At 47.1% G+C, this 25764-nt stretch overlaps 1 protein-coding gene across 1 annotated transcript in view; it reads left to right on the top strand.

The window, feature by feature from the left end:
- Positions 1 to 24459, top strand: part of LOC146186120 (uncharacterized) — a 132054-nt gene extending 107595 nt beyond the window's left edge. Inside the window, exons 4-5 of the mRNA XM_084607987.1 lie at positions 3608 to 3702; positions 23285 to 24459. Coding sequence (XP_084464113.1) covers positions 3608 to 3671 — 64 coding nt within the window. The 3' untranslated portion in view covers positions 3672 to 3702; positions 23285 to 24459. The remainder of the gene's footprint in view (positions 1 to 3607; positions 3703 to 23284) is intronic.
- The last annotated feature ends 1305 nt before the right edge of the window (positions 24460 to 25764 follow it).

The raw sequence follows: 25764 nt of genomic DNA, 5'->3' as shown, positions 1-25764 counted from the left end.
GTGTGTGTGTGTGTGTGTGTGTGTGTGTGTGTGTGTGTGTGTGTGTGTGTGTGTGTGTGTGTGTGTGTGTGTGTGTGTGTGTGTGTGTGTGTGTGTGTGTGTGTGTGTGTGTGTGTGTGTGTGTGTGTGTGTGTGTGTGTGTGTGTGTGTGTGTGTGTGTGTGTGTGTGCGCGCGCGCGCGCGCGCGCGCCACATTGGTTCAGTAAGCTTTTGCCATTTGACGCCGATCGGCATTTTGAGGTTCGATTGAAATGCTCGCTCCATCGCGGATGCCACTGCGCTATCGACCAAGTATACACGCTGTGGACTCTAGTGGCGCTGTACTAGCGCCCTGTATGTACTATAGCTATGGGCGGCAGTTATTGGTGCGCCGATCGTTTAAAGGCGCGGCAGCTAATTTACCTATCTACGTATCGGAGACCTTTATTTGTGTTAAGTAGTATGCTGGGTGCCCAGGCGTGCCTGCAGCGCTCGCATTACTTCCCTCCCCCGCTACACACACACGCGTGAATACAATGTATCAAGCACGTGTGAAAACACAACGTGCCACTTTCTTTTCTCTGAAAGCGTTAGCGATCGGCCGACGATCTCGCAAACGCCGGTGGCGAAGGCAGGTGGCCAGACGTTGACACAGGGAAAGGACTTGACAGCGGCGAGTAGTGCCCGTCACGACACAGCCACCAACAGCGTATCGCATGTGAAGAGGACGCGGCTTGAAGCGGACGCGGATGGCCGAGCGAGCTGTTTCTTCTCTCTTTCTCTCTCCTCTCCATGTTTCTCGCTTGTTTATCCTGCTTCGGTTTTGCAACCTTGATTGATGAGCTCACGCGTGGGCCTTAAGTGATACGGTACCTGGAGGTTCCCCTCATTGTTGGATCTCGCACGGGTGCGTCCTGCTGGTCGGTTTCCGCCCCGTTTCTCGGCGATTTCCTTCTCTCCTGCTCTCTCTCTCTCTGTGATGGTGGCGGCACGGCGGCGACTGACAGGCTTGACAGCGTAATGGAAAAGGGTTACTCCCAAAATAGGCCCTCTCTCTCCCCCTCACCCACCTCCCTCGTTTCCTCAAGCACATGCAGTTTCAATTGATTTCTTTTTTTTTTTCCCCTCATTGTTTTGCATTGCTCCTTTTTCCTGCGTACAGACTGTTCTCGTGGTGTTGCAGGGAGCGCAGTTGCTGTTTGACATTGTGTACTCGTTGTGCGGGACGTCAACCGCTTTGTTTATTTTGCCTTTTGCACCTGCAAGCACTCGCCTTATTCACAGCTTCTGGTGCATGTGTGTACTTGCTATGTAGGATAAAGTGCCCGGTTGAAAGAAACTTTGAAGTGCACTTTTTTTTTTTTTTACCCCACATAACTTCGAACGAAGAGAGAAGTTGAAGGGGACGGTTGTTCATAAAGAAATGTCTGTAAAATTCGATCTCTTTTATCCGCTTTTCAGTAGTACATGGTACCGAAATACCAACAGTGTCTGAAATACCTTCTATACCTCTGTAGGAGCTGTGCCTGTAAAGCGTGGTTCTGTTCGATGGCCGCCGATCTGTCTCCGCGCCGATCCTTATAAGTTGGATTTCGTGTAGGCGGTCGCAGCGTTCTGTGGTTGATCGGTCACGGCGCTGCTATTTAGCGCAAATCATTGACCCCTTGTTGTGCACTTCAAATCATTTTCATGGTTTTCGTCAACGCCGTTCCAGATGCAGTCCCTATCAAAAGTATGCAGTCCGACGGGATTGCTTCCGAGTCCTGCAGCGTGCCTCGGTGACCATAATATGTTGGAAACGGAAGAGTCTCATATCCTCCCACGCTTTGGACTGCTAGATGTGGTGTCTGCTAAAAGGCATAGAATCCATACCCTTACGCTGTATACGTTTGACGGACATGATACTTGTCTACACATACAGAACAAAGGCGTCTCCCGCTGATCTCCCTGTCCTGTCTAATCCAGGCAAACTGATCTGCCCATGCACCTAACTTTCTGTCGCGCCCGGCGTTGTATGGGAATCCAATCTCTCACCGTTACCCGAAAAGACTGTCGTTGTTATCTGTTTTGCATGCTCTATCTATGCTCATCTCTTCTTGATTTAATCCAGGAATCTAGTATATCACGTTCGTTCCCTGACTCACCTTGCTTTACTTAATGAACCACCATGAAGAAATGATTAGGGGATGTGGTATTTTATTTACATATCCCGATGGAACCTATAAATTCACAACCTTTCATTTTTTAGCTTTTGAAAATAATATTAGCTGACTGGGAAACGAAGTATCCTATACAGAAATGACATTTGTTTTTTTTTTTTTCTTTGGGCTCAGATTCGCTGGAAACCGCGAAGTCAAAGCGAAATTCTCTTATTAGTGAACACAGTGACGACGTCACAGGTGGTGACGTCATTCAGTCACCGTTGCGAAGCGCCTCCTGCTGGCCTTTCGGTTATAAAGCAGGCGCGCTATTCTTGCTGCACTGCAGTGAAGCGTTCGCCAAGTATCTAAGGGGTCTTGCGCGAATGCCTCACATCTTAGTGTACAGAAGCAACACTGCAGCCACATTAATTCAAAATTTAGACCTCTAATCAGCGATACTAGTAGGCATTTAGAAGTAGCTGCTACTAATTAGCACGCCTAATTAGCGCTCCTAGTTTACATCATCACTTTACCGTCCATATGAAAGCTTAACTGTCACGCAATTTTTGCTTTATAGATGCACGATTCTTTAAATGCCAGTCGCTTGTTTACCTGTGGGAAAAGTCTAGAATTTCTCATTTGGTTTCCCTATAGACCTTTGCATCGGGCGAGGAGGTTGCCGAAACGCCTCCTCTCTGGACTGTTGCAAACCGGTTCCGCTGCCGCCTCCACCGTGTTGACGTTAGACGCACACAACAGCCCAGCGAGCAATATGGTGTCGCCCAGGAGGCCCTCGTTGCAAACGTGTATATATTCCGTTCTATGCATACGGAGAAATGTGTGCAAATCAATAAACGGAATCCGTCCGCTCCCTGCACGCAAGCATCCGCGCACAGAAGAAGACAGCCCGGCTGACTGCTCGCTCTAACCCGTAGATCCGAACTTGTGTGTGGCCTCTGCCCCGTGTGCAAGCACAAGTTCATCTCTATGGGTCTGAGTTGGCTGATGTTCTCTTCGAGGCTGCACCATCCAACAACGTGGACCAGCGCTGCACACAAGTGGGCCGCACAATCTGCAAACGCCTTACTTGGTGTGCAACGTGCAAACGAGCAGCGCTCTCAGCTTACGTATACAGAGGGTTGGAAATTTATTCGCGGTTCGTTAAGCAACTGTATAGTTGCTTTCGCAAATATGGTCAAATGACGTATCTGCCTGATTAGGAAATATAGCTTCAAGGCGGTGCCGTTAACTATCATAGTATTCTTTTTGAATAATGTGGTTTGTATTAATTTACGCAATATGACATGTATACTTGTTAGCCTCGTAATATCTGTAGACGCCAATGCTATAGCTAGTTGTTCAGTGTATACAAGGCGTTGCTTCATCATTATCGTGATTCATTGGGCTCTGTATTTATCGCGCTCGTTGGGCTCGTATTTATTGCGTATATATGAGGCAGTAAGTACACGGACATAATTTTTTTGCAGGACGACATCCTCCCGATTCGTGCAGGAACCGAGCCAGCAATATGGAACGCTCCAGCCTGCATAGCGCCGCCATCGCGGAGGTTTTTTCGGACAAAGTGAGATTTGGCTTCTCTCATCTTGTAATTTAGGGGGAGTTGAAAGAAGCTTTACACATTTCTTAAAAACACATTTGTTGCCAACGTTTCAGTTGTACAAAGGCCTGGCGCCGGCCGTAAGGGAAAAATGTGTCTCTAAGAAGTGCCTACTTTCTTCAATATATAATACGGAGTAACGCTTTAACTGTTTCATCGAGTTGCCTTCGAAACTTCGACTCCGAATAAAACTTTGAAGAATCAGTGTGAAGCATTTCTCCGCTTGGGTAGAACATCTAATAACCAAATATAAGTCTTACTATGTGTGCGGGTGTGCGTACGTGCGTGCGCGTGTATACATCCGTCCTCGTCATCGCTCGCCTCTGTTCTGAAAATTGCGCGCAGAGGGCCTGGGTGTTCCTGGGTTAAAAGACGTTTCTTCTAGTGATTCACGAGTAGCGGGGGTGCTCTTCGTATTTTCAACTGCTGGCTTTCGATCCATTATAATATCCCTCCTGGAGCTCCATAGTGTAGCACCAGAGAGTTCTCACACAGCTTCCGCCCTGCCTGTCGATGACGTTCCACTTGACAGTCGCGGTAAACCAGGACGTTCCACGTCCGCGATGTCAGTAGAAATATGTACAGCTTACAATTGCTTCTCTTGTGCTTTTTAACGTCATTTCATGTTCTGTTATTACTTACCGTGTATATTGCACTTGCTTAACTTAGAGGAGAGCAAATTAACGTTGCTCTTTGAGAGTCTTTCATAGTCATTTCTAATGATTCAATTGTTTTCCGTTATCCTTAGTCTTAACTACTCATTATTCACTTTACAACTTTTTTTTTTTTGTGGTTTTTCACGTGACGGTCCACCTTGCGGCTTTTCCCTTTCAAGTGGAGAATTGAATTTTCCTTTCTCCATGCAGGTCACAGCTTTTTCCACCGGTGGGGCTTCTAATTGTGACGCATAAAAAAAAAAAAGGAAAATAAACGCATGTTCTGCAGGGTCGAAGGGTTGTTTGCACGAATAGCAGCCAAAAAGTACACGTGACCCAGGCATGGTCTTGCCGATGACAGTGGTTCTATTATTGCGTCAGCCAGTGCTGCTCTGACCTGAGTTCGCCGAGAAAATGTGATATCCTCTTTATTCACTGTATCTTAACGCTAGCTTTATTTACACGTACTCTCGGTTCAAAACAGCCTCACTGTGGGCGGGTGCAACGATCGCAGAAATAGGCTAGGCGACACGTGGTGTCTCCTTTCGGTATACGGCGAACTCCTTTCGTTTCCCTTTGCAATGTCTCGTATATATACCTGTACAGAGTGCGTAACAGCTGAGTTGCTTCGGCGTTCGCATTCCGGCCACTGGCTTTGTTTTGTCGACCCCATCCTGTCTCGTCGACATCCGCGCGTTTCTGGTTGCTGCTGTTGCGCTGATGTCAGCCGTGGCTTCCCAGAATGGGCGCGTATCGTTCTCGGAGCGCTTTGAAGGCGCGTATTTGTTTGTGTTGCGCGTGACGGCTGCCCGTGCACCACCGGGCGTGCCGCTTTGTCCTGCGCGCTTCGCTGATGTCCTGAGTCATGTACACGCCTGACAGGTGTCAATGGCCGCCTTAAACATGTTACTCAATGGAGTGACGAAATTAAGCACACTCAGATGCGCGACTGTCGAAGACACTTCTAATGTTGATATTTTTTTTTTTCGCCGAACGTCTTGCCTCAGTGGTCCGCGAATTCACCAAAACACTGAAGGTCGTTCTGCATGAGCTGGTAGTCGGTATACACGGAACTGTGTACTCGTCTTCTCGCGTGTGTAATTAAAAGTGGGGTCATGCATCTATGATGCATCCATGCTTGTTTTCGTTTTGACTGCTTTGTCTGCCAGGAAGAGATGACCAAGAAATGCTCCCGGGAAGGCGTGGGAGGGCATCTTTCATGCGCAACCATGCACGCTTAACAGCCGCGGTTCGCTCTTAACCATTCCGCTTTGCGCATGGAGTTCTGTTTCCGGCGCATGACATCCCAAAGCCTCTGAGACCGTGTGAGGGACGTGGAGGAATGCTCCGAATAGTTTCGCCCACCTGGGGTTGCTTAACGTGCACTGACGTTGCATAGCACGTGGTCGCCTAGCGTTTGATGGGCAGCGAAAGGCCATCTGGCTGGGATTCGATCCCGCATCCTTGGGAATAGAAGCCAAGCGCCCTAAACACTGAGCCACCGCGGCGGACCTTTGCTGAAGGGTGAGAAGACGCTTTGCTTGCTGCGTGATCACTGATATACGAGAGCTGTGATTTGCAGCAGGGGCAGATTTAGGGGCCAAATGTGTGTTCGGGGGGAGTGGTGGAGTCTCATTATTTATTTATTTATTTTTTATTTATTTAGAGATATTAGAGATAGATACACCATTAATGCAAAGTAACATAGGCAACAATGACACAGCATGACAAGAATACAAAGTTTAATAAAGGGCAAAAACAAGCGAAATAAGTCATAGTAAATAGCAACATTTTAATGATAACTCAAACTTTACAGACTGAGGCGTCAGAGAAAGACGTTTACAGATGGCAGTCAAATAGTCTCATTGTCTAGCTTATTCCATTCAGTAATGGTACTAGGAAAGAAAGAATATTTGAAAGAGCTATTGCGAGTGGAATAAGGAGCTGTCCTTCTCTTGTGACATATCCTGTAGAAAAAGTAATTACATGTAAGGAGCTGTCCTTCTCTTGTGACATATCCTGTAGAAAAAGTAATTACATGTGAAACGTCTACTTTATAATCACCTTGTATTAACTGAAATAAGAATTTTAGGTGCAGTTCTCTGTTCCTTTCGATAAGGTTGTACGGTGCTTAGATTTTCCTAAATATGATGTCATTGGGGTGCACCCAAAGCTGTTGTAAATAAAACGCACTGCCTTTTTTCTGTAAATTTTCAATCAGATTGATATGTTTTTGAGTAGGGATACCAGATAATAGAGATGTATTCTGTGCTTGGAAGGATAATGATTTTATAAGCAAGCAACCGGGCAACGGGTGTGGATAGCTTTAATGCTCGTCTTAGAAAAAAATTTAATTGATTAATATTACTTGCTAAATATTTAATGTTTTGTTCAGCTCAGTTCCTTCGAAATCCAGATGCCGAGGTATTTAAAGTACTCAACTTCTGACAGAAAAACATTCCGAGCTGAATACCTGAAATTTAGAGGGTTCTTTTTCCTATTTATTTTCCTAAATATTGTTTTCTAAAAATTAACTCCATTTGCCATTCTTCACACTAAGAAACGGCTCTTTGAAATGCCCCAATTAGCTCTAATTGGTTTGGTTTGTGGGGTTTACCGTCCCAAGGTGACTCAAACTATAAGAGACGCCGTAGTGGAGGACTCCGGAGATTTCGACCACCTGGAGTTCTTTGATGTGCACTGCCATCGCGCAGCACACGGGCGCCTAGCGCTTTTAAAAGCGCCCGCCGAGGACGGGATTCGATCCCGCAGAACAGTAGTCGAACGCCGTAACCACTGCGCCACCCCGGCGGGGCTTAGCTCTAATTGATCCTTAGTGTTGTTCATTTCAGAACAGATGACGCAGTCGTCGGCTTATGGGTAATATTAACATCAATGTTATTTAGAATATCATTAATATATAGGACACAGATTGTCTACACGAGTGGATAAATTCCATGTAAAGTTTAAGGTGTACAGCTGAGTAGCGCAGAAAAGCAAAGGGCTAAATCACTACACTCCAAAAATTTGCACGAGTTGAAGACTCGAGAGAAGTGTTAGTTACCCTTGATCAATAATCTGTGAAATGTTAGCGGCAATTTTTAGAGAGTTAGCTCTGCTCCACCCACGCGCAAACCTCAAGGTCGATGGATGGTGTAGTTACGTGGCAGCATTAAATAGTTAACTGTAGTGCAGTTGTGACTTTCTCGCTCTTTGCTGCAAACATCGTCTTCATAGTCGCGGCAGGCCTGCCGAAGTGAAATTCCGAGAGCACTGTGGAATCTACACTGCAGAAATGCGAAAGCGTGAGCGTTGCTGCTACACAGGGTGCTTATTTCATTATCATTATCAATTAAATGTGCCATCATTATCATCGCTATACTGCCATCCTCACGATAGACAAGCAGACTTATGATGTCCGTTTCGCGATCACACGGAAGAAATTAACTTAGTAGAGATATATGCGACTCACTGTTCCCTCCACCGTTGTAGGCCTTGGTCAATATGTCCTTAAAAGAGTTAAAGGAATGGACATTACTCCTGCAGGTAAAAATTTCTACTTTCGACTACATAGCGGGGACTTTGCCGGTTAAAGCGTAGTTGCAAGAAAAAGGAATTTTTGTCTCATGGGGAGTCCGCTGTTATGTAAAACAGGATGAAACCAGCATGCTTTTTTGGACTGCTGGGACGCAGTATCCTACTGAAACGTCCTCCAAAGGACTCTTAAAAAGGATTTTCCGATTGACACGCACGGATTAGGTATCTCCCGAATGAAAACGAGGACGGTGTTCCGCATTACCTTGCAATGGCGTTGGGCCTTCACAGTATGGAAAATCAGAATGAGTGCGTAATGCAGATCTTGACGCACGGCCATTTAGAGACTTTAAGGAAAGTGTTGCAAGGTATTGTGAACTTATAAAACTTGTGAAACCAGCACCTGACTGGCTCCCGCACATTGAAAATTTGAAATCCTTAAAAGAATTTTAACCCTAGTACGTCAGTTAAATACGGCTGATGATTCCTGTGTAAATGTAAATATTGTATATTTCCAGTGCAATAAAAATAAGTGGCCCAGTTGGTTAAAGCGCTCGGCTGGGTATCTGATGGAATTTAGGTTCGATTCCCGGTGGAACAAGATTTTTATTTTTCACTTGACGTCATCAGGATGATTGAGAGCTAATTTCCCTCCTTATACATCCGTTATTAGCAAGTGACAAATCAGCGCACAGATCCCATGCATGCACAGACTCTCGCGCACGGGATTTCAATCCTTGAGCCTGGAAAATCTTTCACCTTAATACGCCGTGCACACATGCCATCTCGCTAAAGACAGTGACCGCAGTCGGGACAGCAGAACAATGATAAAGCTTAACAAGCACCGAAGGGAGCCAAAATCGAAGTACCAGCTGCAACGGCGGCTATGTTAAACGATAATTGAAAGTACACATTTATTTCATTCGTAAACGTCACAAAAGTGCGCATGGTTTACAGGATAAATTACAAGTACGAATTAAAACCACAGGATGGCAGCTACACAGATTACCAGCAACACACGCGTGTATTATTGCTATACAGGAAGACGGCTTAAATTTACATGCCAAATTGGAGTTTTAATTCAGGAATCGTGCCCTGCCGTTAACGCAAACTTAGCGAGTGTGGTATGATAGCGTCGTGTCTGCAGTCCATAGACGGTCCTACACGTAAGTTTTTAGCAGCTATGATTTAGTGCTTCCGCAGAGCCATAAGATGCTCTTTTTTTATTTAATTAGGAGATGCCAGCTGCAGGACGACGCATGTTATTTTTCGTTTCTTACTTATAACGTATTGAACCGCAAGCACACGTGCATGGCTAAAACGCTATACTTCACATTCACTTATTAACGTATTATTCAGCATTAAAACAGTTATCTGCAAATTACTTTTCGCTCTGTATCTACAACCTAACCGACAGTAAATCCATATAAAATACTGAATTGTGTAGAAGTTTAACCTTTGCTGGTTAAACAGAGAAAATTGAAAACAGAGAAGTGCTAAAGTTATAGTATATCGTTAATTTAGTATCCAAATCGTTGCACTGCGAAAAAAAAGTGTTAGCGTGATGGGCGTTTGGGATACTATATCCTTTTTCTTTCCGCTGGGACGCGCTTTCACAGCGGCTGTGATCAAACAAACCCCAGCACCGTTTGTCGAGGCGCGAAACACTTAAGCGGCCCTTTCACGCTCGTTCACCTCCCGGCATGCGGGCCCTGTTAAAGTTACCTGCATTCTTTTTCTTTCTTTTTTTTTTTTCTTCCTCTTCCCCACTCTGCATTTACCGCCGACCAAGGGGCAACGGATGGGGCTCCGGCGCGCGTGCTCTTTCGCTCCTCCGGTGCGTGCCTCCAAGATTGAGTGATTTGCCTGCCTGCCAGCATACACCTAGCAAAAACACTCCTCCATACAAACTGAAAGTGAGCTAATGAGACAGAGCAAACAACGGAAACATTGAAATGAAAGAAGAGGAAAGAGCGGTGGAAGAGAACAGATGGGCAAGCGTTTTCAACGACGTTAAAATCTCCACGGGAAGATGGGACACGAACGCAAACGCAAGCGGGGGGTGAAAAAAGGGGGCAAAGGCAGGGGCGCAACAGTAATCACTGCCCTGCTGAAGAAGCGGCAACTCGCAGCCTCCTTACCGACCTCCTCTACCTCTCCGGGTGACAGGTGGCGGCTTGCGGGGGCCTAGTCGTCGCCGGGTGATGACCGGTCGCGCCCTCTGTCGTCATTACGTCGTACTCGTCATAATTTAGTGCGCAATCTAATTGCTGTTTGCGCGCCGGGGCGCGCCCCTTCGTGGAAACAATGAATATCGCTGCCGTGGCGGAGGAAACGGATCGCATTGTACGCGTCAACGCCTGCGCGAGAGCGGCTGGCAGGCAAGGCTTTGAAGCTTGCACCGTGCGCTGGACCACCGGCCACGCAAGCTGTCCGCAGCCGCCTGGATCTCAGGGCGCCAAGGGGGAGACACGTATTCTTTATCAAGGAGGAGGCAGTGGTGGTCGAGCTCAGGGAGCCTACACATAGCGCCGCTAGTTGAACTTCGAGGTGAACGCCATCGCTCGGAGCAGGTGCTTGGCGCCTCGATTGGAAGGAAAGAGAAGACACCTGTTAAACGCAAGGAAGGCGAATGCGTGTGCAGTCTTTAAAGCGGTCATTTTCACGTGTCCTCGAAAGGGCATGTACGGTGGATTTTCAGCCCTTCAGAGTTATTGTCTCCTGTGTGTTTCTAATAACCTCCTTTAATGCTTGGTGTGCGAAAATTTGAAGAACAGGCAGGAAAGAATATGAAAAGTACAGCAGGAAAGCCAAATCCGGTACCAGAACCGCGAAACCGAGACTGCAGACACTCATTGGTGTATCATTGACTGTGACGTCATACGTTGGCACGCCAAGCTGTGAGGTCTCTCGGATATGTCATTGAGCCTTCAGAAAGGGAATCAATGAGCAGTTTCAACCGGACGAGTCGCCCATCATGCACCATTTACCACCGTCAATGATAGCGTAGTCAGGCATATGGAGACTAAATTCAGAGCGGAGTAGCAACTCACGAAATTGACCTTGAAACTAAATATGAAGAAACAGTCACAGTATGCTCCATCACGGCCGGTCTCGAGGGAGAGAGCGCGCGCTCTTTCTTACGGCCTTCTCAATCGCCGCGTGAACAATGGGAACTTTTCTCCTTGAGCCACGCTCTCCGCCGCCGCAAGGGGCGCGACCTGCTCACTGTTCGCTCCGCATCTGCTTCGGTGGCGGCGGGTGGCTTTTGCCTGGTTTCGTGCTGTCGCCCGCGGGTTTCGTGGTGAGTGCAGCCCCTAAATGAAAGATTACAGAAGGTAGATGCTGCAGCGGCATCCTGTCAACGTGCTACACACGTGAATGGAGTCTTTATATTAAAAAAACACTGTCGCTCAGCAAACGTTCGACAAGCATATGACATGTATTGCGGCATGGTATCTACTTTTGTTTATTTTAATCTGAATTTTTTCCCAAGACTGTACAAGAAGATGAACAGAAAAAGATGAATGAGCATGATCACATCAAAGCTTCTTCAAGGCAAACGTAACAGCAACAATGGCAAAACCATCTTTCAGCGCTAGATGAGAAACCATCTAGGTAACACCGAAGATGAAAATAATTTTATAAAAATGTAATGTAAGTTGCACAATGCTTACATGACAAAGTATTAGTATAACGTCAGAGTAAACACTTTTAAGTTTTGTTATCAATTTTGCTATAAATTATAGACCAGCAAATGTTTTATGTTGTATTATAAACATTATTTTAATTTTGCAAATAAACGTTGGTTTAGTGAAATGTTTACATGATATCATGATTATTTCATGAAAAAACAGGAAATCTGTTTCAAGCACTAATTCCTAGCAATATTTTCTTTCTTTTTCTAGTATGTTTTTGAACTAATAGTTCCAACTATCTGTGCAGTATTGCCTGCCTTAGAGAGCAATCGCTGCCCCATTATTTTGGTAAAATGCTTTGCTTATTACACATTAGCCACTGTTACTCAAGGGACACTCCTCAATAATGGATGTAAAAGCTTTTCTTTGTGCTATTTATTCAGAAGTGACTATAGGAGTTGTATGTCGCGCTGTATTGCGCGCCTAGGCACCTAGTGTCGACACCGACGAAATCATTTCAGCTCTGCCGCAATCAGTAACCGAGGAACTGAAAGAAGTGATGGTATCTCCTGTCATCCCATTACCCCTGTCACGTATTCTGGTTTAGCTTACGTCGCTGGATACATTGTGAAGTTAATCAGTGACTTCGGGTGTGACGCTTGTGCTATCCTTCTTGAAACCAGCGAAAGAAGCAGCCCTATGTACACTATTCTGCGAGGAGAAGATTCTAGCGGACTGCATTATCCAAAACCAGAGTTTGTAGCCCTCTTGGACAAGGTTGTGTCTTGAAGTCCTTGAAGTCCTTCAAATCTTAATCCAGCCAGCACTTGAGAACTCACCTTTGCTCAGTTGCCCGGAAGGCATTGACAATAGCCATGCTATAAGGTCCGCTTCTTTAATATGTGAGAAATTTCTCAGAATCCTTCTTTTCAATTATGCTAAGAAAGTGACAGACAGGAACGAAAGGCCAGCTCCTTATGTGCACAAACCGCCCAGAAAGATTTTGAGACATTAATTTTCTAGCCGCATGTACCGTTTTGATGAATAAGTGCAATGTGTAAACTTTGGAGGACATTTTTTTTTTATTGCTTGTTGCTCTTTTCAATTATGCATATCTGTTTATGCCCATTTCCTTGATTAAATGTTTTTTTTTTTATCACTAATATAAACTGACTACGACTGTCTACGTGTGCGTCAGTCGCGACTACGTATACATCTGCTGTCTTTCAACCTACTGATTTGTTTTAAACCAAGCTAGAACAGCCCACTTCACTATACAACTGAAATTTTAACTGTATGCGTAAATTTTCGTTCCTTACTCTGAATCTGAGACGTGATATGAATTTTCGACAGTGCCTCTTTTGCTCTAAACGAGAATGGCAGTGGTTGACAGAATATCCACCGAACAGTTTGTCATGCACTAGTATCAGGTCGCGCTGTACCTGCTTACAGCTTTCAAAGGCACACTGCATAAAATAGTACATATAGTTTTGTGAAAAATTTAGGGGCAAAAAGTGTTGATGCAAGTGCAACCGAAACTTCATTCGACCGTGCGCGACAGCACTGACGAAGGCGCGCGCGCTCTCGCGCACATTAATGACTATTTTATTGCTCATACACGATAAATCAGACGCTGATTGCGGCTTCTTCCTATAAGCCATAAGGGGCGAAATGCCAGGACTTGCCGGTTGCAACCGATGCGGGCGGAGCGAAGAGCGAGCGCGCGTTTCCTTGTGCGTGAACGGCTGTAGCGGAGGAGCAGCAGTGGGGCGGTGGCGACCCCACCGAGGCGCGGCGGGCGGGGGAAACAGACCCCATTGGAGAGGCCGTAAGAGAAGAGAGAAACGCGCTCTCCCTCGAGACCGGCCGTGGCTCCATTTACACTGAACCGCACTTAAGAGTCACACTCGGTTATTTAGAAGCACTTCTAACACAGCTACCTGAACCATACATTTTAGTCTGGGAATTTAATGCCCACTCCTCATTTTGGGAAAGCGAATCAACACACCAGAAACAGGATTCTTGAAGATTTAACCTGTTTAACAATGCCTGCCTCTTAAGTACAGGCAAGCACACATGTTGCTCCCCAAGCAGTAGAAAAATGAGCTGTATGGTCTTAATCTTTAGTTAACCATCTAATTTGGCGATTTTAAACGGGACATCCTTGACAGGCCCTGTGGAGGCGATAATTTACCTGTCATAATAAATTCGTTAAACGCGGAGAAGTATTAATCTCATTTCACGCGCATTAATTTTCTTTACGATCACCGGAACGAAGTTCATTGTGGTGCTTGCTCCTGCTTACAGCTGTTGCTTACTGCTGCCGTCAGGTTGTTCATAGCGCAGCTGCACTTCTGTGCTTACTCGGCTGTTTTAGGATTAGAATATGAAAAGGCAATATCAACCATATGTGTAATAAAACAGCATTTCTTTAAGTATATTACCAAACATGACGCAGAGAAAACGGTCCCGGGCTTCAACATATGCCTCTGCTTTGAAACAAAATTACGAGATTATCACTCGCTTTGTTTTTAGGCTATCGCCGATATTTAGTTGCAAGGCGTTACAGATAAAAGAAAAAAAATACATGCAAAACCCAGACAGGTCCAGGGTTGCGCAAAATTTAATTGTGCACAGTTGCAGAAATTGTAGGCTATATATACATAGACTCCGTGCGGTATAGTTCTGCGACGAGCGGCATCTTTTTTTTTTTCGGCCGTCTCACGCTCGTCCATGGGTCGATATGAGCGCTTGGCTTCTCACGGCATTACTACTGAATTAATTTCCACTGTTCATTGTTGCCACATGACCACTCTTCGAACTTTGATTTCTTTTTTCTTAGTTTAGCGTAGCCCAGCCCTTTTCCTTTTGACGACCCATGGCGTTCGAGATCACCCGGGATCTCGTAGGCCGTTGTCACGCGCTCGGTAATCACCGGAGGTCATCACCGAGACATGAAAGGGGGCTGGTCGTTCGATGCCCGGCGTAGTCGGTAAGTAAACGTGGAGAATGAGATGAATACGTGTTGATTTGAAACAACAGCAAGACGACGTTTATAGGCTCAGAAAGAGGAATACACAACCCATTTAGTAGACTGCAACTAACATTCTAAAAGGCAACGACACGAGTGAAGAAAACAACCGAATTAAAGACTCCTAATTGCGTAGACAGAGTTAAACATGCTTTTCCGGGATGGAAGTAAAAATCCAAGTAACAGCAAGGGAAAGAAAATTCAGAGCAGGAAAGAATATAAAATTGACCGGGGAATGCGGTAGCAGTCCATCACTGGGACGACGCAGACGGGCGACCCTCGAAGGCGATGATCCTTCTTGGGGCGGCTTGCGGTCCATAGATGCGGTGCTGGCGGTGGCGATTCGGGAAGCCCCCGGGAGTACGCAGCAGCTCGGGGTCTCCTTCCGAGGAGCGGACTGTGCAAACTGACTTTGGGGCCTCGTCGGCGCCTTTTTAAACATTCGGTAGTTAGGAGGGACACTCGTGGACGACGGTCTTGTGCGCAGAGTCGGAGTCCGAAACAAAACAAACTTAGAGCGCACAAAGTAGTTCACTCACAGAGGAAGGCTCACGTAAGACACACCACATTTAGCACTGCATGGCCGCCATTTTAGGTTTGAAAAAAGTAGCGGGCAACGAAAACAACAATCACGTACGCCACAACGTCGGTTCTTCTGGGGGGTCACATTGTCAGAGAAAAAATATAAGGATATACAAAGGAAGCTTTAGACTTTGGACGTAGCAGGGGTGACTTTGAGTGGGGAAAAAATAAGGCACAGACAAAACAAACAGCGCGTACTCTCCCTCTCGAGCATGGAGAGAGTTGGAGCTAACCAAGGGAAAGCTATACCATTCTGAGGCAACGTACAAGCGTTCTTGCACGCCCAACCGACAGGTCCCGTGAACATGTGAGGGTTACAGAACAATTCAGCGGTTGCAATAAATGAAACATGCTTAATGTCGCCTATTCTGTGACAGTCATGGACGACCGCATCTCATTCAGTCGGCTGCTTCGATGGGCGATTGTACTGGAATAACCACCCAACATATAGCATAACGCAGCCTTAGCGAGTTCAAGCTTCTCTAAGGTGCACGAAGTCTTCAAAACACTGAAGGTCGAAATGTTTCGTGCACACGCGGACTTGTTGTTGGCGCAGCGGACAGCTTTTGCGTATATATCTGTCGTGCAGATTCGATCTAGTCGTCAGTGAATGTGATAGATGACGCCCTTTGTGGCCGCTGCGTGATATCGCTTCCCGGGACCCATCTCCCTGACATGTACATAGCTGAAAGCAGGAAACTAAACCGGTGTGAAAATGGAGTAATTACTCATTGGTGTGAGCGCGCTCGGTGTGAGCACGCTCAGATGTATCCAAACCGTCTGCGAATAACGGATGCTCCGCGCACTCCCGACGGACCCATAGTTGAGATTGTTGGTTCGAGGAAAAACCGTAGCGCAACTAGAGAAGACAAGGACTGATAAAGGAGGACACAGCGCTGTGCTGGCGTTCTGTGTGGCTAACCGGCTTTCTCAATCCTCCATTTTTTTTTTTTTTCTGCGCTACCTCTGTTCCTTGAACCCATGACGTCAGCTGCATATTGACCAGTAGAGATCGCTCGATATTTGGTATGGCTCGTGTGAAGGGACGCCTATCTCGAGCGTACATGGCAAAATTGGTTTGGTTTGGTTCGGGGGGGGGGGGGGGGGGGGGCGGTTCGGTTTCGTTTGTTTAATGTACCAAAGCGACTATTAGAGACGCTGTAGTGGAGGGCTGGGGAAATTTCGACCCTCAAGGGTGCCTTAACGTGCACTGACATCGTACAGCACACAGGCGCGCCTTGCTTTTCGCCTCCATCAAAAAGCGGCCTCCGCGTGCGGGATTCGAACCCGCATCCTTGGGCACAGGAGTCGAGCGCCCTAGCGCAGCACACCGCGGCGGGGCATGCCAAAGTTGCTTTTGAAAAGGAATAAAATTGCATTACTAATTACTCTTCTGAAAATTGCAAAAAAAGTATAGTGACATTACATATCTACCGTTTTCAAGAAGTAATGGCATTACATTACAATTACATGTAATTACTCTTAATTTACCTTCTAATTTTAATCCATACAAAAACTAAGTAAAGCTATAGTAAGCAAATCAACCTCTCTCCAGGCGCGACGCACGAATTCTTTCGTCTTCCCGCCAAATTCAATTACAAGCAACTTGCAGATAAGCAACCGAGAATTCGAGGCTATTGATCGCGGCTTGAATGCAGCATTTCACCTCTATTTAAAGAGCATCACGAGCTTGGAATTCCCCGCGGTTCGTCGTGTTGAGCGTCTTAACGCCGCCACTGAGCCACCGTAGCTATATATATATATTCGGTGAGAAACTATATAGTGTCGGAGCCTGGAACCAGCAACCTCTCGCCTAATGTTAGCAGCTATGGTGGCTCAGTGCATTGCGGCGTTAAGATGCTCAACACGACAAACCATGGGGAATTTCAAACTCATCATTCTCTTTCAGTGGAGGCGAAATGTGAAAACTGCGGCAATACTGCGAAATTAGAGCTAAGGAGCTCCGTACGGTCGAAATTCACCCAGAGGCCTCTGTATTCCGACGTAAACCTCAACGCCCAAGCATGTGAAAACTTATTACAAAAGTTTTGATGAGCGTTGCTGTCACTTGCTCGGATGAAAACAAGAAACGTGCGTGCGCGGCTGGTGTGTCGCCCCCCCCCCCCCTCATCCCACCCCCTTCCCCATTTCTTTTTATTTTTATTTATTTATTTATTTATTTATTTTTTTTTTGCATAGCACACGCATTGTATCAAGATAGAACACTGAATTCTCCTGTACGATGTCTAGCCGAGCTGGTCCCCCCAGATACACCGGACGTTTCGGCTTCTTTCTCTCCGGCTGGTTTCACACCGGTACTCGTCGCCCCTCGTTCTTGATTGGGCACAACGACGCTCATTTTTACGCGAGGCGCAAAACCCATTATTAACGGTGCGCCGGCGTCCGTGTACATATGTACTGCCTCGTTTCGGTTGCACGCCGATTGCGCCGGCCGGCCCCGAAGCTCTGCTGCAGGCAGTTGTTTCAACTCCTCTTTCTATGCCCCCCCCCCCCCCCCCCCCCCCCCCCCCCCCCCCCCCCTCTCCTTACCGCGTGGCGTGCCGCTTTAGCTTTCCTGCTTGATTATGAAGCGGAGCGCGCGCTCAATGCAAGCTGCGCGGAACACCAGCACGCGCCCGCCCGCCGTGAACTCGATGAAGCGGCGTTTCCGCTTCGCGTTTTACGTCTCGTTAGCGGAGACGGAATTGTGCGCGTTCGACGATTATCTACACAACGGGCGTGCTTCTTCCGCCGACCCCCGCTGCCTCCTCCCGGGAGAAAACTGTAAAATTCGCACGTGGAGCTGCACGGCCGTACGTTTCGTCTGAGATGCGCGCATCCGCCGGCCGACCGACGGGCAGGTGGGCGGAATTAAGAGAGCTCGGGAAAAGGCGGGTGAGCCGCTTGTGTGATACGCATTCGACCGCTCGCTTTTCGCTCGCAGCCATGCGCTTGAATCGGGAGGCACGCTACGGCGGTTTCCTTGCTCATTTCTAAATTTTTCCCGTCTGTGCAACGCTTTGTCGCAGAGTGATCTTTCTTAGAGTATAGCTGTATTTTTCTTCGTTCAGTAACATATAGGATGGAAGCGCTAACAAAAGTTTGACAACAGTTGTCACCATCGTGAGAAGGATGGCTCAGGTATATGCGCTCGGTATTTGTTGCTCTCTGTAAGAGCATCCGCTGCTTGCTTTTCTTGCCCGCGTGTCGCGCCTTAATTAAAGCAAAATATGCGTTCATGTCTTGTACCCATCATTTGTTGGATTTTCTGCGGATCGATCTTTTGCATGCGTTCATGTAAGTTGTGACTTTGAACGAAATCTAGTCTGGATTTCGGATATACTTTGTCCTATTTCTCGCAGATGCGTTCTACCGAACCCGCTGTAGTTACGTGAACAAGTTGTCGCGAACTCAGCTGTAAATACTTGAAGATATTTTTTGTTTCTGTGTGCGTATGTGTTGCTTTTATGAAGTGCCGCAGGTCGCTACCGCAAGGAAATAGCAGTAGGACAGTACGTAGGGCGACACCTATATATGAAAGGGGTGCATGCGCACCACGTAATGCATCCTATTATTTTCCTTCTCTTTGCCGCCCTTCTCCACATTATGGATAGATTCGCAAGCCCACACTCATCGCTGAAAAGGAGCGGATAAAACCTATAGATATACGCTGTACATTGCGGACGGCCTTGATGTTATGCATGTCCAAAGCTGAGAACGTCGGACACCAAAGCTGCATGGTGTCAAACTTTTGCAACGACGGCACTTTGTACGCCCACCATACAGACACGACAGCTCCAGCTGCTATGTGTACCGTGAAATATGCCGAGCAAGCCCCCCCCCCCCCCCCTTCTTATTCAAGAGGTAACTCGAGGAAACTGTGTATGTGTGTGTGTGTGGGGGGGGGGGGGGATCTGTTTCACACCAATATTCATAATGGCGACTGAAGAAAACAGCGGTCACTTTTATTCACCGGAGAGCATGAAAAACGCTGCAAAACAAAGAGACAAAGAAAGAGCATACCAAGAAGCTGCACGGAAGTCGTGCAGGGAACGCCTGTAAACGTATAATGGTGTACATATATATTATATATTATAGTACGCGTGTAGCTGCCCTTCTCCGCAAACGCTATTATGTGGCAAGCGAAAGGTTGTGCGCTGTTAGTAATGCACAATGCGCCATGTTTGACTTGAGCGCGTTCTGGACTCGAAATGTAACTCAATCCGTTTTACTACATGCACACGTTTAGAGCTGGTGTAATATCCCCCGTGCAAACACTGTTTTATGCCCTTTACAGCATATATGACATCCCCCAAGTTCAGCACCCGTGGACTGTGATGAAGAATCCCATCCTTGGATTCCTCACCGATGAGGGTGTTTTAGACCCGTTAGGGCAGTAAAAGTGCGGACCCGTATCACCTTGGGACTTCTACCGGCCCTGTACATGCAATCCTGCAAACTACATTAAACGCTATGCTCTGTGCATCTCACGGTCGTTGTGTCGTCATCTTGGGAGTCGGGCCGCTATTGCCACCTTGGAGCAGTTAGAAAGCATGTATGGACGTTGACGGAGCGATGTATAGATGAATCAAGATAAGCGGCATTGTCAGCAGATTTTAATCTAGGCTCGGGTAGGACTGTGGAGAAGGTTGTGTTAGCAATGGGGGCCGCGGAGAAGTGAGGAAATTTCGATGGCAAGGAAGGAGAGAAGAGGTGCCGGACATTTAATAAATATGAGGGGAAAATAACGTGGGAAAGATGTAACTCATACTCCACTATTGACTGTTGCTTAATTTCGCACAAACTGCACTACAGGTTAGGGAGGGCAACAACAGCAATAGAAGGATAAGCGCAGAAACCTTAACGATGCACAGTTGCAGGAAAGGGCAAATAAATCAGATCAGCAAAGTAAAAAGAAAACGGGCCACTTCAGGGAAAATAGAATTAAAATGGAAGAAGTACCTGGAGAGGAAAAGGGAGGCGTCAACATTCTTCGAGGATAAAATGCTCAAAGCCAGTGCCCACTCAATTATGGAGATTAACGAAAAAACAAAAAGATAGAAGCACTGCAAAAACGTTTTGGGGGCACATAAGATTACAGGCAGAAAATACAGAGGGTATACAAAGGTCACTGACCACGCAGCCGGGAAGGTATACGGGAAGAAGGGGAGGAATCACAGGAATAAATCAAATACGTAATTGAGGCTACATTTGCCTATGGTGAAGGGCACACAAGGAAGATATGAAATATTGAAGACAACAGAGCAGACGAGGAGGAGGAGCGCAGGGATACGACTGCAAAAGGGTGCACGGGACAGAATAAAACGCATGGTCCAGTGATAGGGTCTGAAAGCGTACGCATGAGGTTGATTAGCATGCACAAAAAAAAAGCAAATCGAAACTGCGACATCTGATTGAACACACACAACAAAAACATCCCAGACGGGAAAGCGGCTCATCTAGAGGGGGCGCTGGAATTTTCCGTGTAAGATGGACAAATAGAGGACAAACACGTTATTATGAACGAAGGAGTGGTTGGAATATTGGTGTGGTAGGTCAAGGGAGAGGGGAAATTACGAAACATCGTGTGATTAAACTTGCTCCACGGAAGGGGAGAAAGTGCTTATAAGCTAGGCGGCACAAGCTGTCACCAGATATAAAGGGCAAGGCCAGTAGAATACATCCATTCATTCATATGTTCCGTGAGATTGGACCTCAAGTTTCACAATGCTCTTTCTGCGGTGACCTCTACTTTTATTATTACTATTTCTTTGGCTTTCTTTCTCAGGCATGGCGATTTGAGCTCGAAAGTTGAAGGCTTAACAAAAATGACTTTGGCAGCGTCTAATCGATGATTAGGATTGCTGGTACATTGTAGGTTGGTTGGCTTATGAGCAATGCGTCAATGCCTGACAGAGCAGCCACCATACCTTCACGGAAACGAAACATCTGCTCTGTGTTCTGTACTGAAATGCGACACTGTTGCTGACGCACGGAATACGAATCCAGCCAAAACAATTGCCGGCGCGAGGCACTGCGCCGCAATGTCGGAGCTGTTAACGGCGGGGGCGTTCGTGCAAGTATATGATACGTTTAGCGACATCAAGTCCCACCAGAACTTGGCATTGTAAGGATGCCAGAAATGTGAGGGCCACCAGCGTAAAACAGAACCGAAAATGCAATCGTAGTCGACAAAAACAGTGTTTTAATCACAATGTTACTGTCAGGCATGCCATCAACGTAGTGTTCCTTTGAACACCTCGTAGAGAGCGCGCGTGATGCGGCCTGGAGCCTCAGACAAGAGCATCCTATATGTATAGCGCAAAATGGACAATATAGTGGAGCTCCCGGTAGTTCCGATATGGGCAGTGCGGGAGAGCCGCGGTGAGCTCAGCGCGGATTATGCGATGAGAGCCGACCTAGACCCGAACTGGGCTGCCGGCGAACACCCCGACGAGCCCATGTAGGGCTGCCCACATTCCTCCCCCATGAACGTTTTCTTTTAATTTTGGCTAGGCCTTCCCATAAGTGCATGGGACCAATACGGGTTCTACAGGGACAAACCCAGTTTGGGCTTGCCCACATTTTCCCACACAGGGGCCAGTGCAGATAACTGATGGGCGGCTTTAGTCCGAGTTCTCCTACTGAGCACTTGGACCGATTTTTTTCACACACTTTTTTCTTATATAATTTTACTTATATAATTTCTAAACAGATCACGTGGAATATCATAGTAAAACATGAGCAATATAGTCTCACTGATTTCACGATAGACTTGTAGTTCAGACACTTGAGTTATGTGTTCTTAGCAGTAATATAATGTACGGAGAATTGCAGGCCGTGCGGGGATATCTTTCATATATATTTATTTATCTTCCCTTTCTAAGCAGATCGCATGAAATTTGAGCAATGTAATCGCATTGACTTCATGATAGACCTAGTTCAGGCACTTGATTTGTGTGTTATGAACAGTAATAACCTACGCAGAGTTGCAGACTGTCCAGAACACCCTCTTAAGAAGGTAGTACAGTAACGAGTGCGTATGGTGCAGTCATTCTTGCACAATTACTTGAGCGCGAGAACCAAAGTCGTGAAATAAAGATATTTACAAGTTTTATGCAAACCATCTGTAATATTTTAATGCAATGTCTAATACAAGAAAAGATCTATAGAATACATGCGCTATAATATCTAGGCGCTCCGGCGCGTTCAGCCCCGGTACGGCGAATGTAGGGACTGGGGCCCAGCTTCCCGTGCTACCTACTGGGATAATTGCTGCCCTTTGCGTGTCGTCTTTTCCTGCAGCGATTCCAGCCGGCAGAGACCGAACAGTCGCGACATTTGAGTTTCTCCATGGCACTGCATATGGATACAAAGTAACGCCCGCTCTTGCGCCAGCGTATGCCCTGACCGATGCGGTTTCACCGCGGTTGCCAGGCGCGCTCTTTCCACAGAGCATTCTCAGCAGCGGTTTCAACACCGTCTCCTGTTCCTCGACAGTGGGTGTGGGTTTCACGTCCGCGACCAGCTTGTCCGGTGAGCAAGGGGGGAGTCGTCTTTACTGTCGGTGTATAGGATCCGCCTGCAGACTGTTTCTGGGCGTCCTGTCTAGCTCCGCCTTGTTCTCTTGCGGACGCAACAAGAGAAACTAAAAGGATTATTCCAGTCTCGAACGATTTTGCAACGCTTAGCCCGCGAAAAGTTTGCATTGCGGGATCTACACTGTGCGGATGTGTCGCGTGAGCGCGCGTCGCAGCAAGTGACTCACCGAGTGACGCGGATACCCTCCTCCTGCTTATCGCGCGGCCTTCTGCGCATGTCTAGACGCCCCTGGTGTTGCTTACGCTGAATGTATATGTAAAACTCTGTTTTTTGTTTCGTAAGGCTTTCGAGGCTCGGGTGCCCATCACATCCGCCCGCCGGATCACCCTGCCGCGTTGCGGCTTTCTTTGAAGGTGCGCGAAACTATTTAAGCTGCGCGTCGCATATTTTATATTTTGTGTTCTCGTCCCGCGTGCCGACGAGTGCTGCAGTACGTGCCCTTTTTTTCGTTCCGAGTTTGTTTACGCCGACCTCTCGGTTTGTCTCCTTTTTTTCTCTCGCAGTGCGCCGGTGGGCTCGCAGAAGGCCTCGTCGGCACTGCCTGTACAGAAGGATGAACAGCCAGTGCGCCGAGTGGACGTGTCGTTTCTGTGTGCACCTGAAGTGAGGTAGTAGGTTGTATAGTTCAGAACTACATCTGCCAAGGAGAGCTAACTGTACAACTTGCTAACTTTCTTCGGGTCACACAATGTTCATCGAGGAAACCCCTGCTCGAGAAACCCTGTGCCCACAAGGAGTATAGTTTTCCTGCTTCTTTTTTTTTTTTTTCTTTCTTGCTCTTCGTCTAAGTCTGGTCTTTATTCTACCGGTCTTCGATGAACGAGGAGGCTGGAAATCGAGGTAAGTGCACTTTGCAGCAATTGCTAGAAATTTGCCCTCGTTATACAGTCTTGCACCTTGCATTCTTGACCGCTGCGGTGATGGTCCAGGCTTCAAAATAACTGACCCCGCGTGCGCACACGCGCAAGACTGACCATTAGTTCGTATAAGGCCCCGCAATAACTTCGTCATCGGAGGGTCAGCTCGTTCTTCGATTACAAACGTAGCCAGATTTTCGAAAGACGAGCGAAGGAGAAAGAAAACTCCGAAATTAAATTAAAAAAAAAAAAAAGACTCCTTCAGCTTTCCAAAGCGACTGGGCTGAACCACACATAATTGCTGGAGCTGGCGCGGCTAAGGAGGCGATAATTAACGCCGGAATATGTGGCAAAATGATTGAGTGTCCTTCTGCCCGTCCGCCCACATTGTCGCTAATGGCGCTGCCCTGCTGCCTGTTCTGGAAAAAAGCGGGCTATTGCCGCCGTGTGCGTGACAAAGAGCCGCGCGCGCGCGCTTTCGATCATCCCTTTGGTCACCGCCTGCGCTTGTCGAGGCCAGCGCCCGATAAGAGCGCGCAACAGCGGCCACGGGTCCACTCTTCCATCTGCCGCGAGGAGGAGGAGGAGGCGTCCTTTCCCGCGTGTTTGGCTCTTTCGCTTCTCCCTATCAATTTCGTAAAAGAGCGCGCTCGGAATCCTTATACACCGACGCCAGAGGGAAGGGATGCAAATAAGAGAAAAGCTGCTCTCCGCGTCCCATCTGCTGCCGCCGGGGTCGCTAGCGCCGCGCGGTCAAGGCGAAGGCCCATCGACGCGCTTCCGTTCGCTTTCCGCGCGCAGCTTGACCCCCCCCCCCCCCCCCCACCCCCCTCTCGCCGCTGACCCTCGCCGGCGGCGCGCGCTGTTCCCGCGTTGCGCTGAGGGATTTTCACGCGCAGTAGCAGTGTCTTCGCTAGTACAACGCTGTTACAGTGTATGTAGTCGCCGTCAACATGAGTCTGGCTGCTTGCACTGCTTGTAGGACAGAGGCCTGTTCCATTTATATCCAGTCAGCTTTGTCCTGTACGGCGGCAGTGTACTACCCGTTCCTACATGCTTCTTAAACTAATTTTTCTCGGATTCTCTGCCTTCCCATGTGGAGTTTACCTCCCGTTGAAATTCACTGTCACTGTAACTGACCGCCGGTTATCTACTGTACCCAGTGCCTGCCATGTCCTTTTGTTCTTCATTGCGGCGCAGTATCACCTACTCCCATTCTTTCTTATTCTAGGGAACACCTCGCTTCTTTTCTCTTAACGTTATCATTAAAACTTGCGTTTACGCATGATGGCATTAGCTTCCTATATATGTGCCATGAAACCCAACACGACACAAAACTCGTATATTTACCCCTCTTAATTTCCTTCGTAGCTCACTTATCTGTGCCCAATTCAATTTCAGCCCTTTCGTTAGCCTCCAAATGTCCACCTCAGAGGTGAGTATTGACTGAATAGACTGTTATACGTACCTCTTGAACGATAGCTGTAGTAGCCTTATAATTGAAGTGTAAGGGAGAGAAAGTCATCTCTGATTCAGCTGTCTGTGGTAAGGAAGTGAGAGTGGCGAATATATATATATAATACACATTACTCGACACCTTTCGAGTTTTTACTTTATGATTAATTTACGTATTCCTCTGTGTGCATATTAATTGGTGTAATTACAACTTAAGAACCAGGCAACAAATACATCCTTTGACGAAGCCCATGACTTCGACTCATGGGCGTGACGTCGCGTTTTAACGCCTTGCACCTGACATACCCCGGGTCTTGCTGCGACTGCTTGCAGCCGCATCATGAGCTGTATAACGTATATAGTGGACCAAAACGTCATGGAAATGAGTAGATGCCATTCTTTCGAGCTCGGGGCCACCTCTGAAGGGCGTTTGCATGCTCCTTTCTTGAGTATTTAAGAGCCCTTTACGGAGTTTTCCTCTCAGTGGCATGAATGGAGTCTAATACGCTACTACCGAGAAAATAATACTTTATTGCGGCACATAAGCTGCATTGCTCCGGAACTTCGTTCGTACGTGCATGTGGCCGGCGATACAAATTTGTCCATCAGATACACTTATCGAGTTTCTAGGATAGTTACTACATGATAAAGGTTGGTTCCTCTTTTCCACG

Source organism: Amblyomma maculatum, chromosome 6, assembly GCF_055883805.1.
Source record: "Amblyomma maculatum isolate TAMU_Amacu chromosome 6, ASM5588380v1, whole genome shotgun sequence".
NCBI lineage: Eukaryota > Metazoa > Arthropoda > Arachnida > Ixodida > Ixodidae > Amblyomma > Amblyomma maculatum.
This window is presented reverse-complemented; position numbering and strand designations above follow the sequence as displayed.